Source organism: Adiantum capillus-veneris, chromosome 6 (genome assembly GCF_014529385.1).
Source record: "Adiantum capillus-veneris isolate H3 chromosome 6, ASM1452938v2, whole genome shotgun sequence".
Lineage (NCBI taxonomy): Eukaryota > Viridiplantae > Streptophyta > Polypodiopsida > Polypodiales > Pteridaceae > Adiantum > Adiantum capillus-veneris.
This window is the reverse complement of record NC_140936.1, coordinates 77761879-77776669: the sequence shown is the minus strand read 5'-3', so window position 1 is coordinate 77776669 and position 14791 is coordinate 77761879. Positions and strand designations below refer to the sequence as shown.

Genomic DNA, 14791 nt, shown 5'->3' with positions numbered 1-14791 from the left:
CCCCCTAGTGTAGTGTAGAGTCAAAAACTTGCCACTAGCTCTAGAGCAAAATCTATGGATAGAGGCAGCATTGAAGAAAGAGGAACGGGAAGCTAAAGAAGAATAGGAAGATGAGCCACCACAACTACTCAAAAGATCAAAGAGAAAGCAACCCCAATGTGCTCTAGTGGAAGGTGAAGAGGAAAGTGATGAAGGGCTAGTGGAGGACCCAAAAGATAAGGAATCTGAAGAAAGTGAAGCAAATTTGGAGCTGGAAGAAGAAAACAAAAAGAGAGCAAAGCGCAAAGAGAAGGTTGAAGAAAGACCACCAAAGGGAGCTCGCAGGCCCACACCATTGATTATAAAAGACCCATCATAGAGAGCTACCATGTTTGAGAGAGAAAAAGAAGATTTTGAAATGGAAAGAAGTCTACAAGGGGACTTCAAAGAGTTATTGCAATTGAACCCTCAAACAAAGGTCAAAACAAAGAATCCATTATATTGTAAGTATTCTCTCGCTCACATTAGAAAAAATTTATCAAAATTTATCATGAAGAGGAGATGGCACAAGCCAAGGAAGAAGTTGGAATCTCCAACTTTCCCCTTACACAACCCCTACCCTCTCGAACTACCATATAAGAATCTTCTCCACTTCCCATTGAAGCCAACAAGCCTAAAGAAATAGCACCAAAGGAAACAAAAGAAGAGATTAAGGAAGATCTAGTTCCAACAACCGTAGGCACCGTTGATGCTCAAGAAGAGGACACACAGAAGGAGATTCTAGAAGACACAAAGTTAGATGTGGCTACACCAAATCCTTCATCACAAGAGGATACTCCAAAACAAATCAAAGTGGACTATACCAAAGAACAGACATTTGCTGAAGAAGACAAGGTGGGGTAGGACACAAAAGAGCAAGAGCAACAAGAGCTGGCAGGCACTTCTCAATCGACAACATCTCAGTCGTGCAGTCTACAAGATATTGAAGACTATGCTCCATTTGCACACCACATAGTAGAAAAGATGAAAGCAGCAGTATATGCCAAAGAAGAGAGAGTAAAGGGGGATATTAAATATAGGAGCTTTTCATTTAGAGCTTTCTTTTCAAATTTAGAGCTTTTTGTGGGTAACAAAATTAGATGTAACCTTTTGCACATACTAAGGTATATAGCTTTTGAACTAAGATAAAGTGCATAGTAAAAAAATTGTGCTCTATATGTTTGTAACACAATTAAGGGCCATAGTAATACAACATGGATTTGATATTAAAAAAACTAACCATATCAATATCAATATATTGATACTGCAATGTCATATACGTAGTATTTATATAAGAAAGATCATCACAAAGTCTATGTTTATGATCCACAAGAATTTTAGTACAAAGTGAATTTTTGGTATGAGGTAAGTTGAAGTCTACTCTAGCAACGAGTCTTTATCTTGTTCACATTATAAGCCAATTATATAGAATGTGTGTGTGTGTGTGTGTGTGTGTGTGTGTGTGTGTGTGTGTGTGTGTGTGTGTGTGTGTGTGTGTGTGTGTGTGTGTGTGTGTGTGTGTGTGAGAGAGAGAGAGAGAGAGAGAGAGAGAGAGAGAGAGAGAGAGTGCAAAGTGAAATATTTAAATTTTTGCATGGGATAAGTTGAAGTCTACCCTGGCAACAAGTCTTTATCTTGTTTGCTCTACAAGCAATTAGAGAGAATATGAGAGAGAGAGAGAGAAAGAGAGAGAGAGAGAGAGAGAGAGAGAGAGAGAGTACAAAGTGAAATATTTAAATTTTTGATATGAGGCAAATTGAAGTCTACTCTAGTAATGAGTCTTTACAAGGGAAAAACCCACAATCTCCATATGTTGCTCGTTGTTGGATTAAAAAAATACCATCTCAAACAATACATAGAGTCAAGTCACAAAAATAATTGTCCACCAATGGAAGTAACTATCTACTAGTTTTTCTCCTCAGGAGGACGACCACAAACTTTCTTCTCTAAACACTCAAAGAAGACAAATAAATCACCCTCTAACATTAGACAGTGACGGATCTCCTTTGTGCAAGAAAGCCCCAAGCCACCACACCCAGCAAAGATGTCCATAACATGGTTGTCCTCATATGTGAATGTTTCTAGAAACCAACTGTGTCGAACATAATAATCAAAGTTTAAGACAAGAGCTTGCATAGAACTATCAAGATGTGTGTGCTGATTCACAAAGGTTCATGGCTAGAAAGTTACCTCTAAAAAGTCTTAGTACGCTCTGTTTCCCTTCGAATCAAATCTCCAGCTAACCTTGTGTAATTGTTAGATGAACGAGGTGGAGACTCTGTGAGGTAGCTTCTTGAGGCCAAAAAGAACTCAGGACTCAAACATCATCCCCAACCTTTCTATCATAATGAGGTGTAATGCTTTGAGCATTCTTACGATTCCATCACCTATGAAAGGAGAGAACATATCACTTAAAGAGAAGAATTCTAAATTTCATATGCAAGCTTCACATAGAGAAGGCAACCTCACTTGCTCACCAGTCTCTGGGTGCAAGTATCCCCCATCACACATCAAAGTCCACGAGCGATGAAGCTACAAACTAATTCTATTAGCTTGCATGACAAGATCCCCCAAATGTTGCGCAAGAGGCAAAGTCACCAAGAAACCCTCGTTTGCCAAGTGAACATCGGCAATTTCCATGACACCACTCGCCAAGGTAGTGGAAAAGTGGTCCCACTTAGGAACAACTTTTACATTACCTACACACTCAAGTTAAAATGAAAAACTACATCATAACATATATGCATTTTATAGCGAACACGAAGCCTCCCAAATGACATAAAAAAAGTTCACCTGTAGTGTGATTGTGAATACCATCAACTAACATGGACGTAGGAAAGTCTGCAAAGATCAACCTTGCAACATATTGGGAGATTTCCCCCTTCAATGCATACTCACACCCATCATAGATTGGTGTTTTCTTAAACCACATTTCAATACTAACACAAACCAAATGATTATGGTAAGAGTAAATTACGATAATATAATTTTTAGAGAAATATGAAAGTCTTACCTATGCCATGCTAGGTCATCAATTGCTTCCACATCCAATAACAAAGCATCCACACATGTAATAAACTCCTCTCCTAATTATGAAAATAAAATTTTCAATTGCTTAGAATCTCAAAGAATTCTTAGAAAACCATAGGACATGTTAACGGTGAATGCAAGCAATAATTAGAGTAATAAAAAGCAAATAAACAAGCAAAGAACATCTACCTGTGGTACATTTTGTTGGCATCCTCTCATATAGAGAATGACTCATAATAGTCTCAGAGAAGCAAGACTTTGATGCTAAGGTGGATCTTTTTGGTGGAAGAGAAATTGGAAAGCTCTCCTCCTCACCATTAGCATCTACACGCACACATTGGGAGGGTTTTTCTATACTTTTTTTTACCTTTCCTTGCACGTGAGGGTGGTTTGGTGGATGGCTCAATGTGTGTAGCTTGGGGTGAGATTACACCATCATTAGAGATGGGACTTTCTTTCAAAAAACCTTTCCATACAAAAGTTCAATAAAAAAGATCAACAAAATTCTATTTTAACCAAAATATAGTATTTCATACAAGATATGGTAGTTCACTTACGAGCATGAATCTCTTACTCACTTTTTGGGATAACACCTAGAGGATAGTCCAACCACCACGAACAGTGAGAGCACTCCCAAGGTGTAATACCCTTTTCCAAGAGCGTTGACGAGAACATTGTATTCTCATCCTCTTTATCTAACCATTCTTGTACATCCTCCGGCATAGACTCTATCATCCTCAACCGCATACAATTCAATAGCCATCTAAATAAAAAATGAATATTAAAAAGAGATAATAAAATAAATCATGAAGTAAAATTAGTATTCAAGAAATCCAATACTTGTACACAAGATGTTTGCTTGCATGCATCACTTCAGGTAAAGAGGCATAATCGGTAGCGCTCTTCATGTTTGCCAAAACATGAGTATAAGCCAATGAAACATGTGTTTTCTTAGATGCCTTGAAAAATACCTCATGTGTTTTTGGCAACAAAGGCCCCTCCACCTCAAACTTAGCAATAATAATTGTTGCTTCACCAAACATTCCCTGCTAATAGGTCTCTTGCCTCATGTAGGCTCTAAGTTTCTTATAGTCTGCAAAATGACCTCCCTTGGAGTCCTTAACTTTGGTCAAAATCATCATGTGAAGAAGTTCTTTGCGTCTATTGAATTACAATCATCGATCCAAGAATTAATGTACCAATTAAATGCACATGAAAATGACAAATCAAAGTTTAAGATGAAATAAAACATACCTCTCTATTGTGATCTTTGTGGCGCACAAGCTGTATATGATATTTTCAATGAAGAGTCCCTAAGGATAATGAAAGCAAGAAAACGACATCCACCAAACCAGCATAAGTGGGAACGGATGCTGCAACACCGCAAACAATAAACAAACAAGTAACGTCTTAAAGTGCAGGCACAATATCAATGCATGCACCCCAGAAAAATAGAGCAGAGATCAAAAGGTAAGAAGCACCTTAAAACCCTTGGGCAATAGTCCGTTCATTTGAAATCGTTGGACTGGTGAGGAGGAGTTTTTTGAGATCATTGTAATAAAAAAACATAGCTCTAACTTGCACTCTTTCCTGGCTTTTCCAACAGAGTACCTGCAACATGGCAACCCAAATTACCAATAATCATTCAGATCAAGAAGAGAGATGAAATAAATGATCTTAGTATCAAAGTACTGCATCTCTCCATCACCGCAATAGCATGAATAGCATCATCGACTCACCACCTTCACGTGCATGCACACACGCACACACATTATGTGCTTGGGTTCTCTCTCTCTCTCTCTCTCTCTCTCTCTCTCTCTCTCTCTCTCTCTCTCTCTCTCTCTCACACACACACACACACACACACACACACACACACACACACACACACACACACACACTAATATACTAGCAGCAAGATTTTCTCACTGGAACAATTCTCCATTAACACTTCGAAGTGGGCTTGAGGTATAGCAGAAGATTGACACCTCTATACCAAATCACTCAACCATGATCGCCGACTCTGTAGTAAATTGACAACTCTATAACATTGAGCTACGTAGGTACCATGCAACAGGTCATCACTCTTGGACTCATCCTCCATCTTCACCTCTCTAAGTCAATCCCAAGTAGGAGCACACTATCCATCTGAGCGCACACAGACGGACAGCGTGCTTGTACGAGAGAGGTAGAAGACATGTCTCACATGAAGGAGTCCACAGCCGACGATGCCCATCATGCCACCCTCGGACAAGTGAGCAGGAATTTTCTATGTGAGGCTATCGCTGCCTCATTGCTATGCCAATAGGTCTCTAGCATGCGTATTCACAGGATTCTATAGTCATGGGCAAGGAACAAGTTGTAGGTGCCTTGCGGGACGCTCCCCATGCCGGTAAGGACGCCTTCAGTATATGTTAAGCTAAAAGACCTCTCCTCCTCCATCTCTCCCTCCACGCCTCCACCCCACTCGTTGAGCAAGGTTTATTAGCAAACTTTAGGGTTTTAAAACTTGAAGATCTTATTAATTTTATTATCAAACTTTAAGTGGTCAAAAAACCTAAGTTTTGTGTAATCCACCTTCAAATTTAGTGGATTTTTTCGTAATACCTACAAACTTAAGCAAAAAAACCTCTTAGTTTTGCATTTATATTCTTGAAAATAGGTGTATTTCATGCATTGTTATGCATGTGTAATGATTGTGAGTCTCTTTTACCTCGTAAAAATATCATCGTAAAAATATCATTTTTACCTAACGTTATGATTGGAGAGAGCATATTAAATTATGATTTTAGCCATCGGTATTATTTATAAAACGAATACGAGAGGATTTTAAATTATGAGTGTAGCCATCGCCATTTATGATGTGGCAGTCACTGATTCTATGAAGAAGATTTGTGCTCTCTTAGTGCGGAACTGCTTACATTAGTAAAAATATATGCATTCCCTTTTAACATTATGTTTTATATTTTTGTAAGAAATTTTCATCAGGTCTAGACAAGTGGCTGCTTCCTTTGTCTTGCTATGGAGATGGACAGAGTAACTATCTCTTGGACACTTGGAAAAGAGACTCACTCTAGGGAAATAGAGCTTCGACACAACAAACTCTTGCTCAGTAGATATTATCTTCAGTGTCTTCTTCCTCCAACCTACAAATTTACCTATTTGAAAGCAATAGTTCACATTAGGTTGGAAAAAATGTATATTGAAACCCCTTTAGAGTGGGATATTGACGGAAATGAGCACTTTTTATTGGACTGTACTCTCTCTTCTGAGTATTTCATTGAACATTCTAGTGATATGCTCTATTACAGATAGTGGCGAGAGTGATTTTGGTGTTAAGCCAGGCATAACAAGCATCACCAACAAACCATGTGCAAAAGAAGATTGTTTTGAGATAAACAACCCATCAATGCAAGAGGAAACAAAGCCTGTTGACAAAAAACAAAGATTGGAATCCATTGATGATGACGTGCATGATTTGACAAAAAACTCCATCATCCCTTGGATTTTAGGTAGCAAAACATGTTTCAGACTACAACACCTGATAAACAATAGCAAGAAAATCAAACAAGTGACCAAGCTTCCACAGGCCTTTGAGCTACCCCCGATTGAAGAAGGTTGTAAAAGGATGGAAGGGATGGAGCAAAAATTTGATGGTCATCTTTGGACTAGGCCACATAAAACTAAAATGTTCATAAATTGTACTGTTGTTAGGCTTAGTTATTGCTTGGGCTCATTAGTTTGTCACAGAGTTCTTTGCCCGTATTATTTGAACAACACCAAGTTCAATGTATCCTTCTTTCATGGTTACCTAGATAAGCAAGTAAGCAAAGGGCTTCTATGTGAAGACAAAAACCTACGTATCACTTGTCATTATTGCAAAAAAGTTGTTTTCTATGAGAGTCCTTATTCTTACAGACTGTACTACATTTTGCCCTCATATCCAAAGCTTACAAGAATGATGATTCACATAGGTCATCACTTGCATGAAGTACAAGCACGTACGTCAAGAGCCACAATAGAGAGAATATAAAAGATGGTTGCAAGTGTCTTGAAGGTGGATAGAAGCAGTGGACCAAGAAGAGTTCATATGATTTTTGCCAAACAATTATTGGCTGACGCTATTGTTGGTTCAGATGAACTAAAAATGGGGGAGTCAGAGCTCTCAAATATATTGGAAGAAATGATTCCACTAGTTCAAAATTAAAAGGTAAAGCATTTAACATTTAAATTTTTTAGTGCAATAAGGTTATTTCAATTTTTGACTAGTTTTTATAGATTTAAGATAATGGTAGCCACTGAGAAAAGACAACAAGACCCGATTGTTGGGGATGGGTTTGACCACATTATGCTTTTGAAGAAAAAATATCACTTTCCTTACTTTCATGGAAGTCGCTTCCCTGGGCAAGGTGGGCCAAATGATAAGTTCTACATCTTTAAAATGTCATCAAAAGGTCCAAGGTCTGGTATAGACCTTGTCAATCACAGGCGTCGAGGAGGCAATAGATATTTGAGTGCTACTTGGGTACATTTTGATCACACACAGAATAGATGGATGGGCAACTATGTCATGCTCTGTCTATGATGCAAGGTAGTTTTTTAATGTGTTGTAGCATTTTGTTATTGCATCATTTGCAGACTTTTTGTGGCTAAGATCTATCATTTTTTTTAGTTTGAAGGGATTGATGGTTATAGCGGTTTGTGACACCAAAGAAGAGGATACATACACACAAGTCTTGTTTTGGAGATCTCTTAATGATGTGTTGGCTCAAGAAGGTTATCCATCATCGGCAGACTTTGCAAGCTTTATGGTTGATGTGGCTGGAGCAAATTGGGTTGCGGTGCGTACAGTTTTCAATGGAGGGCCAAATAAAATCATGATTGGAAGGGAAAGGTCATGTCTCTTCCATTGGGAGCAAAGCCTATAGAAACATACTAAAAATATATATATGCCAAGTCTCACAAAGACATGTGTGAGACTTGGCATAAATCAAGGACAATGGGTTTGGCAATGAAGCAAGCAGAAGCAATTAGAAGATGGTGGTCAGATAATGTTGCAAGTGAGAATATCAAGTCACTGGAGAAATGGTTCAAGTGGTGGGAGACACAGATATCTCACTGGGGTAGCTAAACAATGAAGTATGATACAGTCATGAGCCTCACTTTAACCTTCTCTATTTTTTGTTTCACTGCTTCAACTTTTTCTGTTGGTGGAATGCAGATATCTATGAGTCCTTGGGAAAAAGCTCAAATTCCTAGTACCAATTTGTCAGAGACCATTCATGCATCTTTGCTTGCTAGCGAAGGAGGTAACAAAAAAAATTCCTTGTATGATGCATGTGTCACTAATGTCATCAATGCTTACATTCAATGCACAAAGCAACATGGCTATCTGATTGTTAGATACATAGGGCTTGGTCCAAATATGCAAACATATCTAGAGAGATCAAGAAATAAAGAGTTTTGCCCACTTGTGTTGGCATGTGCTCTCCAAGGGGCAATCTCAAGCACACCATTTTATGGGCAACCTGTGTTGCATGGAGATAGGGAAATTGTGCAAAGAAAGAAGGCTAGAGGGTTTGCAAAAATAGCTTCTCATAAGCTTGGTTATGTGATGGAGTCTAGACAAAAAAAAGTGCACAAACGACCATGGAAGATTTTGTTTGATATGGACATGAAGCAAGAGGGACAAAAATTTGATGTGAATGCAGATTCCACAGATGAGGAGATTCATGCAAATAATGACATAAGAGCCAAGGGTTCATTGGGCAATAAGACAAATGCCTCAAAATGTCTCTCGTAAGTGCTTTGGTGTGCTTGAAGGGAGAAGATGTGAGAATTTCATGCAAAGTAGCTCTCCAGGACTTGTGGCCCCATGCTTTTGGGGAGAGAGAACTTACAAAGACCAGAGGCAACACCAATGAATGTGATTTTGAGATTGATGTGCCAAGGGTTCATTGGGCAATAAGACAAATGCCTCAAAATGTCTCTCATAAGTGCTTTGGTGTGCTTGAAGGGAGAAGATGTGAGAATTTCATGCAAAGTAGCTCTCCAGGACTTGTGGCCCCATGCTTTTGGGGAGAGAGAACTCACAAAGACCAGAGGCAACACCAATGGATGTGGCCATGATGTGCAGCACACTGAAGTTGTGGCCAAACAAGTATTGCCACCACCGGAAAGGCCAAAAACTTGGTTAGTAGAGAGTGGAACAAGTGTATCAAAGGAGGAGTATGTTGGTTTGCTATGGGTAGGTTTTGTGATTAGAGCTCCTTCTCCAAAGGTTGTCAAGAAAGGAGAGACAGTGGGAACCTCTAGCAAGCACAATAAAAAATGGAGGTGTGGTGTCTTTAAGGAGGCAAGTAAATGCATGGAAATAGGAGCACGTATGGAAGCTTGTTTTGTGCAAGAGATAAATTTGGTACATGATCGTCATGCCGAGTTCAAGATATTAACACAAGATGTATATCATGTGAATGTGGCTATGGAGCCCTATTGTACATACCCTGATTTTCAAGGATGAGAGAAAGCAACAAAATCTTACTTCGTTGGATGGTAAAGAACATATGATTATACATCAACGAACACTACGTGAAAGAGATCTCACTTTCATCTTGAATCAACCCCAATGGTTTACGCCTTCAAAGAAGTAGAGAAAAAAGAAATGCCCGATAGTTTGCACAATTTGTTTTGACATTTTGGTGGGTGATCTGTACACTTTGTGAGGCTTCATTTTGGTATTTCCCAATAAAACAATCTCCTTAATGGCATGCTTTTTGCCTTGTTCTATTTGGGACCCTAAAGATTAATTATTTTGGTGGATCTTTATTTGAAATGATGGTAGTGCTTGTGGCATGTGCAAAATTGTTTTGAGTATTTAACTTTGACATGTGCAAAAATAGTACTTTTTTGGTTGAAGCCTTCCGGTTGGGTTGTAATTTTTTTTTCAAACACTACTGTTGTTTTTATGAAGGGATTGTACATGTATCAAACTTGCAAAGATAGATAAAACTTAGAAACATCTAAGTGAAAACTCTAGTTTGAGCATGCAACTTAGGAAGACCTAAACTATGTGAGAAAACTCGAAATGAAAAGCTTCAAAAAATTGACACTCATAGTAAAGCAAGTTGAGGCTGCTAACACACCCCTCATGGCAAGAATTGAAGTTGTCGATGCATTTGTAGAAGAATATAGCACTCTACATAAGCAGTTCAAAGCAAATATGGCTAGCTTGAAGGAGGCCAACCATCAACAATTAGAGGAATTAACGACTATGATAGAGCTCGTGGAACAACTGTCGACAGCTAGTGAAGCCCAAGAGAAGAAATTGCAAGAAGCACAAGCTAATATATTGGACACAAATTCACATTCCAGTGGCTACAAAGCCAATTGGAAGTAGAAAATCTTCAAGCCACCGAAGGCGATGCCAAATTAAAAGATCAAAACAAGCTCCTAGATAAGCTAAAAGCTCATCTATAAGTTCTTACACTGCAAGGCTCCAACCTAGCCTACCAAGCACTAGACAAGCAGACTAAAGACTTCAAGACAAAGCTAAAGTTAGAATAAATGCAACGAAGAGAGCTCTTGCTCTCATCTATGACCAAGGAAGAAAATTATCAGAAGCATATAGCTAATCTCTTGGCACCAGCCCAAGAGAAACTGAAAGGAAAGTAGAAAGTCTTTGAAGAAGAGGTGCTCAATACATTTCCAAAGGAGACTGGGACACTACAATTCTTATAGGTAGAAGAAGATGTAGATCCAACTATAGTGGCCCCCCAGAATCCTCTATAATGGAGTTGGAAGCAGAACCAGGGCCAATAGATAACTTCACCCCACTGAGGCCGAGAAATCCCTAGGTCAACATAGAGTCAAAAATCGAAGACATTTTGAAAGAAGCTATGGTGTGGGAGCAGCAGATTCTCCACTCAGCAAATGTTTCCTAACTCACATCCAAGCAAATTATACCACATCAATCTCTCTTGTACCCAATCATCAAGTATAAATTCCTCAAAGTCAAGGAGAGACTGATCAAGGATCAAGCTATGGATAATGCCAATCAACACCCAGTTTGGAGGATGTATTGGCTAAAGTGGCATTCTAAGTATCTCATCCTCTACACCCAAGCTCCACCTGATATCAGAAAGTAGCCCACATTTTGCCCAGTGTCAAGAGTGCAGAGTTGGGGCAGCATCAATTGATCTTAAAGAAACGTCCTACATGGCTCAACTACCCAAGGCTAAGTCCCCCAAAAGGTAGAGCTACAGGAAGATTATATGATCCAGAATCTCTCAGAAGCAGTGGAAATCTTCAAGATGATTCTAGATCTGGCATGCATTATGTTCATCAAAATTGCCAAGATGCTTTCAATGACTTGCATCCAAACTTTACATCAAGCAGAGTAGATTGACACACCATGGATGGCATTCCTTGAGGGCAACCAGGGGCTATGCTACAATTTATTAGATCAACCGCCCGATGAAGTACTTTATGGCTTCTACGCCCAAGTCATGTTCTTACCCTTATACTATATGCAAGCATTTGAGGAAGTTTTCTACATAGGATTCTTCACTTTTAGATAAAAGATCTTTGATCCTATGGTGGAGAACCTTTGAGCCAAATTTGTGGGCTACACGACAATGGAGCTCAACACTCCTATTGACTTGCAGTTCTTGGCCAAAGTGGACAAGAAACTCGAGATCAAATATAATGATGCTCTTAAAGCCCTCAAGAAGCAAAGAAATGCCAGCAAGTCGGAACACTACCCAATCCCTTGAAGCTGTGTCGTGGATGACCCAGTCTAAGAGGGGGAGAAATCTTAGCACATAGCTAACATCAGGAGCCTACATACTCAGCCTATGATGTAATTTTTCACTTTTTTTATCATACTGGACATCCATAGCCCTAAGCCGTTGTAATTCTTTTAATTTCCAAGATTATTTTGTAGCCACTATGTGATTATGAGCTAGACAAAGTGGGGCTAAATGATTCCAAATTGTATCAATGAAATCCTAGGCTGCTGAGAGTTCGAATATTTTTTTGTTTATTGAAGCTTGAACCTTTGGCTAAGGTATAAAAGTCATTTTTTGTCAAACCTAGGGGAGGGAAACTTTTTGGATAGTAAGCATTAGGAATAATCTACAAAGCACTGTGTACTCTCTTGCTTTTTTCTCAAGCTCATCACTCCCTCGTGAAGTGTATGTTTGGAGTGACGTCCACTTCATTGCATTCACAGGTGAAAGCTCTTCACGACATTGCACTTTTCTTGTGATAAAACTATGTTTTCGTTGCTACTCACCTAATCTGACAAAATTGCATTTTATGCACTGGAGAGGTGTTGGGACATCATTGCTAAGCTCTAAGGTGTATTCGGGGTTGAAAACAATTAGGTCAAATCTGCCCTATAGATAATAAGCGATATTTTTCAAGTGGTCAAAAAGGGATTTGAGGGTTCAATCATGTGTATTTACATGTTCTCTACCTGTCCTATAAGTTTTGTCTTGTTTAGACTTCGTTTGCTTGGTGAACCGATGAGATTTGTCTACAGTGTCGTAGTTAGCTTCTGCTCTTTGACATGCAGTAGAGTGTAGATTTGAGTGAGTTAAGGATCGAGTGTTTTTTGAGAGATCGAAAAGCTCTTGTAGCCTCTATGCACTAGTTCAATCAACTCCATCCCATGCTATGACATTTATGTTCATTGTTTTCATAGTCACTACAATAAGATAGTGGGGCTTGGCATTCAAAGAGCCCCACAGTCTTATATGTGAATGACTTGGATATGCAATCCTAGACATTATGGGATTGTGTGCCATGATGAATAAATAACCCTATAATCAATTTTTTTGAAGGACTCATCACATAGTACACATAGCACTTGCGTTCCAATGCATAATGTAGCATTGAAACGGTAATAACATAAATCTTGTGCTTGATACATTGTTGCACACTTCCTTGATTGAAGGTGCCCTTAACAATACCGTGAAAGAGCAAAGTATTTGAAACTCCAAAATCTACAAGCTTGGGATAATTTTCATGGATGCACTTTAAAGAACATTGAATTCAACATACAACTTTAAAACAGGATATGTTTGATGTTTGAGGCTTTGTCCAGAGATGAGGTTCATACCAATGATGCATGGAGTCCATTGAATGGACTTTTCCCATAGTTGTTGGAACCTAAAAAATGACATCACCATTGTAGGTCATGATGGAAATCTCAATCACCTACACAACCTGATCAATAATTGACATGATCTTTGTGAGTGGGTTTTACTTGAATGAAGATTTTAAAACACTAATGGCTTCTATGGTTTGTGACACGTGGTGAAGCAATTGGATGTGTCTCCTCAGCCAAACCAATTCCACATCGACTACTTAAATCAATGATTCTTGATGGTCTTGGTCGTGTCATAACTGGACTATTCAATACACTTATAGGTGTGGCATCATGAACGCTTCATGATTAGATGTGAATTCTGCACTTACCTTGTATTTTTGCAATAAGCACTCCTGTAACAAGTAGGCATCTTCATCTAAATGGTTGATTGTTCTTTGTAATGGCACACTTGTCGCTAAAGATCCGATGTTTATCAAGGCACCTACAAAGATGAATTGCATGGGGGTATTTGTTCTATCATATATCTTGGTGAAATTAAAATCTTTCCATTACAGAAAGGAAAGATCTTCCTCAAAGCAAGGAAAATAAAAATGCAGGCAATGAATAATAGAGATGTAAAAAGCTTGAGATTATTACTATAGTAACAATGAGAGACTTTGCTTATGGAGCAAACAAGATGATAACGCTCTAAAACATACAATAATGAGGTTGATATACCAAATTTTTAATTAACTAGCCATAAAGTATGTTTCTAATATGAAATATTTTTTAAAAATTATTTCCTCTCTCCCTCCCTTCAATGTTCAGATCAATTGAACCAATGTTTTGATAGCACGAGACTTTAGGTCATTAAAAACTTAAGGAGTTGATCAACTTATATATTGCAAATTTCTCTCTCTCTCTCTCTCTCTCTCTCTCTCTCTCTCTCTCTCTCTCTCTCTCTCTCTCTCTCTCTCTCTCTCTCAAATTGTGTATCAAGGAGCACATTACAAAAAAAATGTTGGCATTACAAACCAAAAAGGGAATATTACAAGCATAAATCTCCAAAAAGAGTAGTACAAACATAGTTATAATTGATCACTAAACCATGTGTTATTAATTCACCATTACTATAATTTCATTGATTCCAATTATCATGTAACTCCCAATATAGTCTTTCAATTTCACCTTCAATTGTGGCAGCCCTTGGGTCTATCTCTACATGCTCAATCCAATCTAGTTATGTTGGAACTAGCATGTCAAGCCCCAAATCATAATCCATGCCATCTTCAATCCCTATATATGAGAGCCTAAATACTCTACCAACCATGGTAGAAGTTGTTTCACATCCAGCTACACAAAAGCCTTACAAATTGAAACCAACGAGATGAGCCATTTACATCTAACAAGTAATTTTTATTATCAAAATAATGTTTACAAAATGGTGGATGTAGGCAATAGTTGGTAGTACAAACTACCAACAATATTGGCAATATGGTATGGCTCTAACTAGGGAGTAGGCTTTAGAAAACATTTCAAATAGATAATTTGGATCTTTGAGAACTAAGAAGTTTGCTTGGTTTAACAATGATGCTATGCATTCATGTAGTTTTTCCTTTATACTTTTGCAATTATGTGTATGTATTGATTAGA

General features: G+C 38.4%; 1 protein-coding gene across 1 annotated transcript; it reads left to right on the top strand.

Annotated features, from left to right (window-relative positions):
- Positions 1 to 8662: 8662 nt before the first annotated feature.
- LOC147455738 (uncharacterized) lies at positions 8663 to 9568 on the top strand. Its single transcript, XM_086513750.1, has 2 exons — positions 8663 to 8830; positions 9065 to 9568. Exons 1-2 carry the CDS (start codon positions 8663 to 8665, stop codon positions 9566 to 9568), a joined length of 672 nt encoding a protein of 223 aa, XP_086369876.1.
- The last annotated feature ends 5223 nt before the right edge of the window (positions 9569 to 14791 follow it).

Coding starts and splice junctions, on each gene's coding strand:
- LOC147455738 (XM_086513750.1), top strand. CDS start 8,663: ATGGAGTCTAGACAAAAAAAAGTGCACAAACGACCATGGAAGATTTTG. Junction 8,831..9,064: donor CATTGGGCAATAAGACAAAT/GCCTCAAAATGT, acceptor GTGTGCTTGAAG/GGAGAAGATGTGAGAATTTC.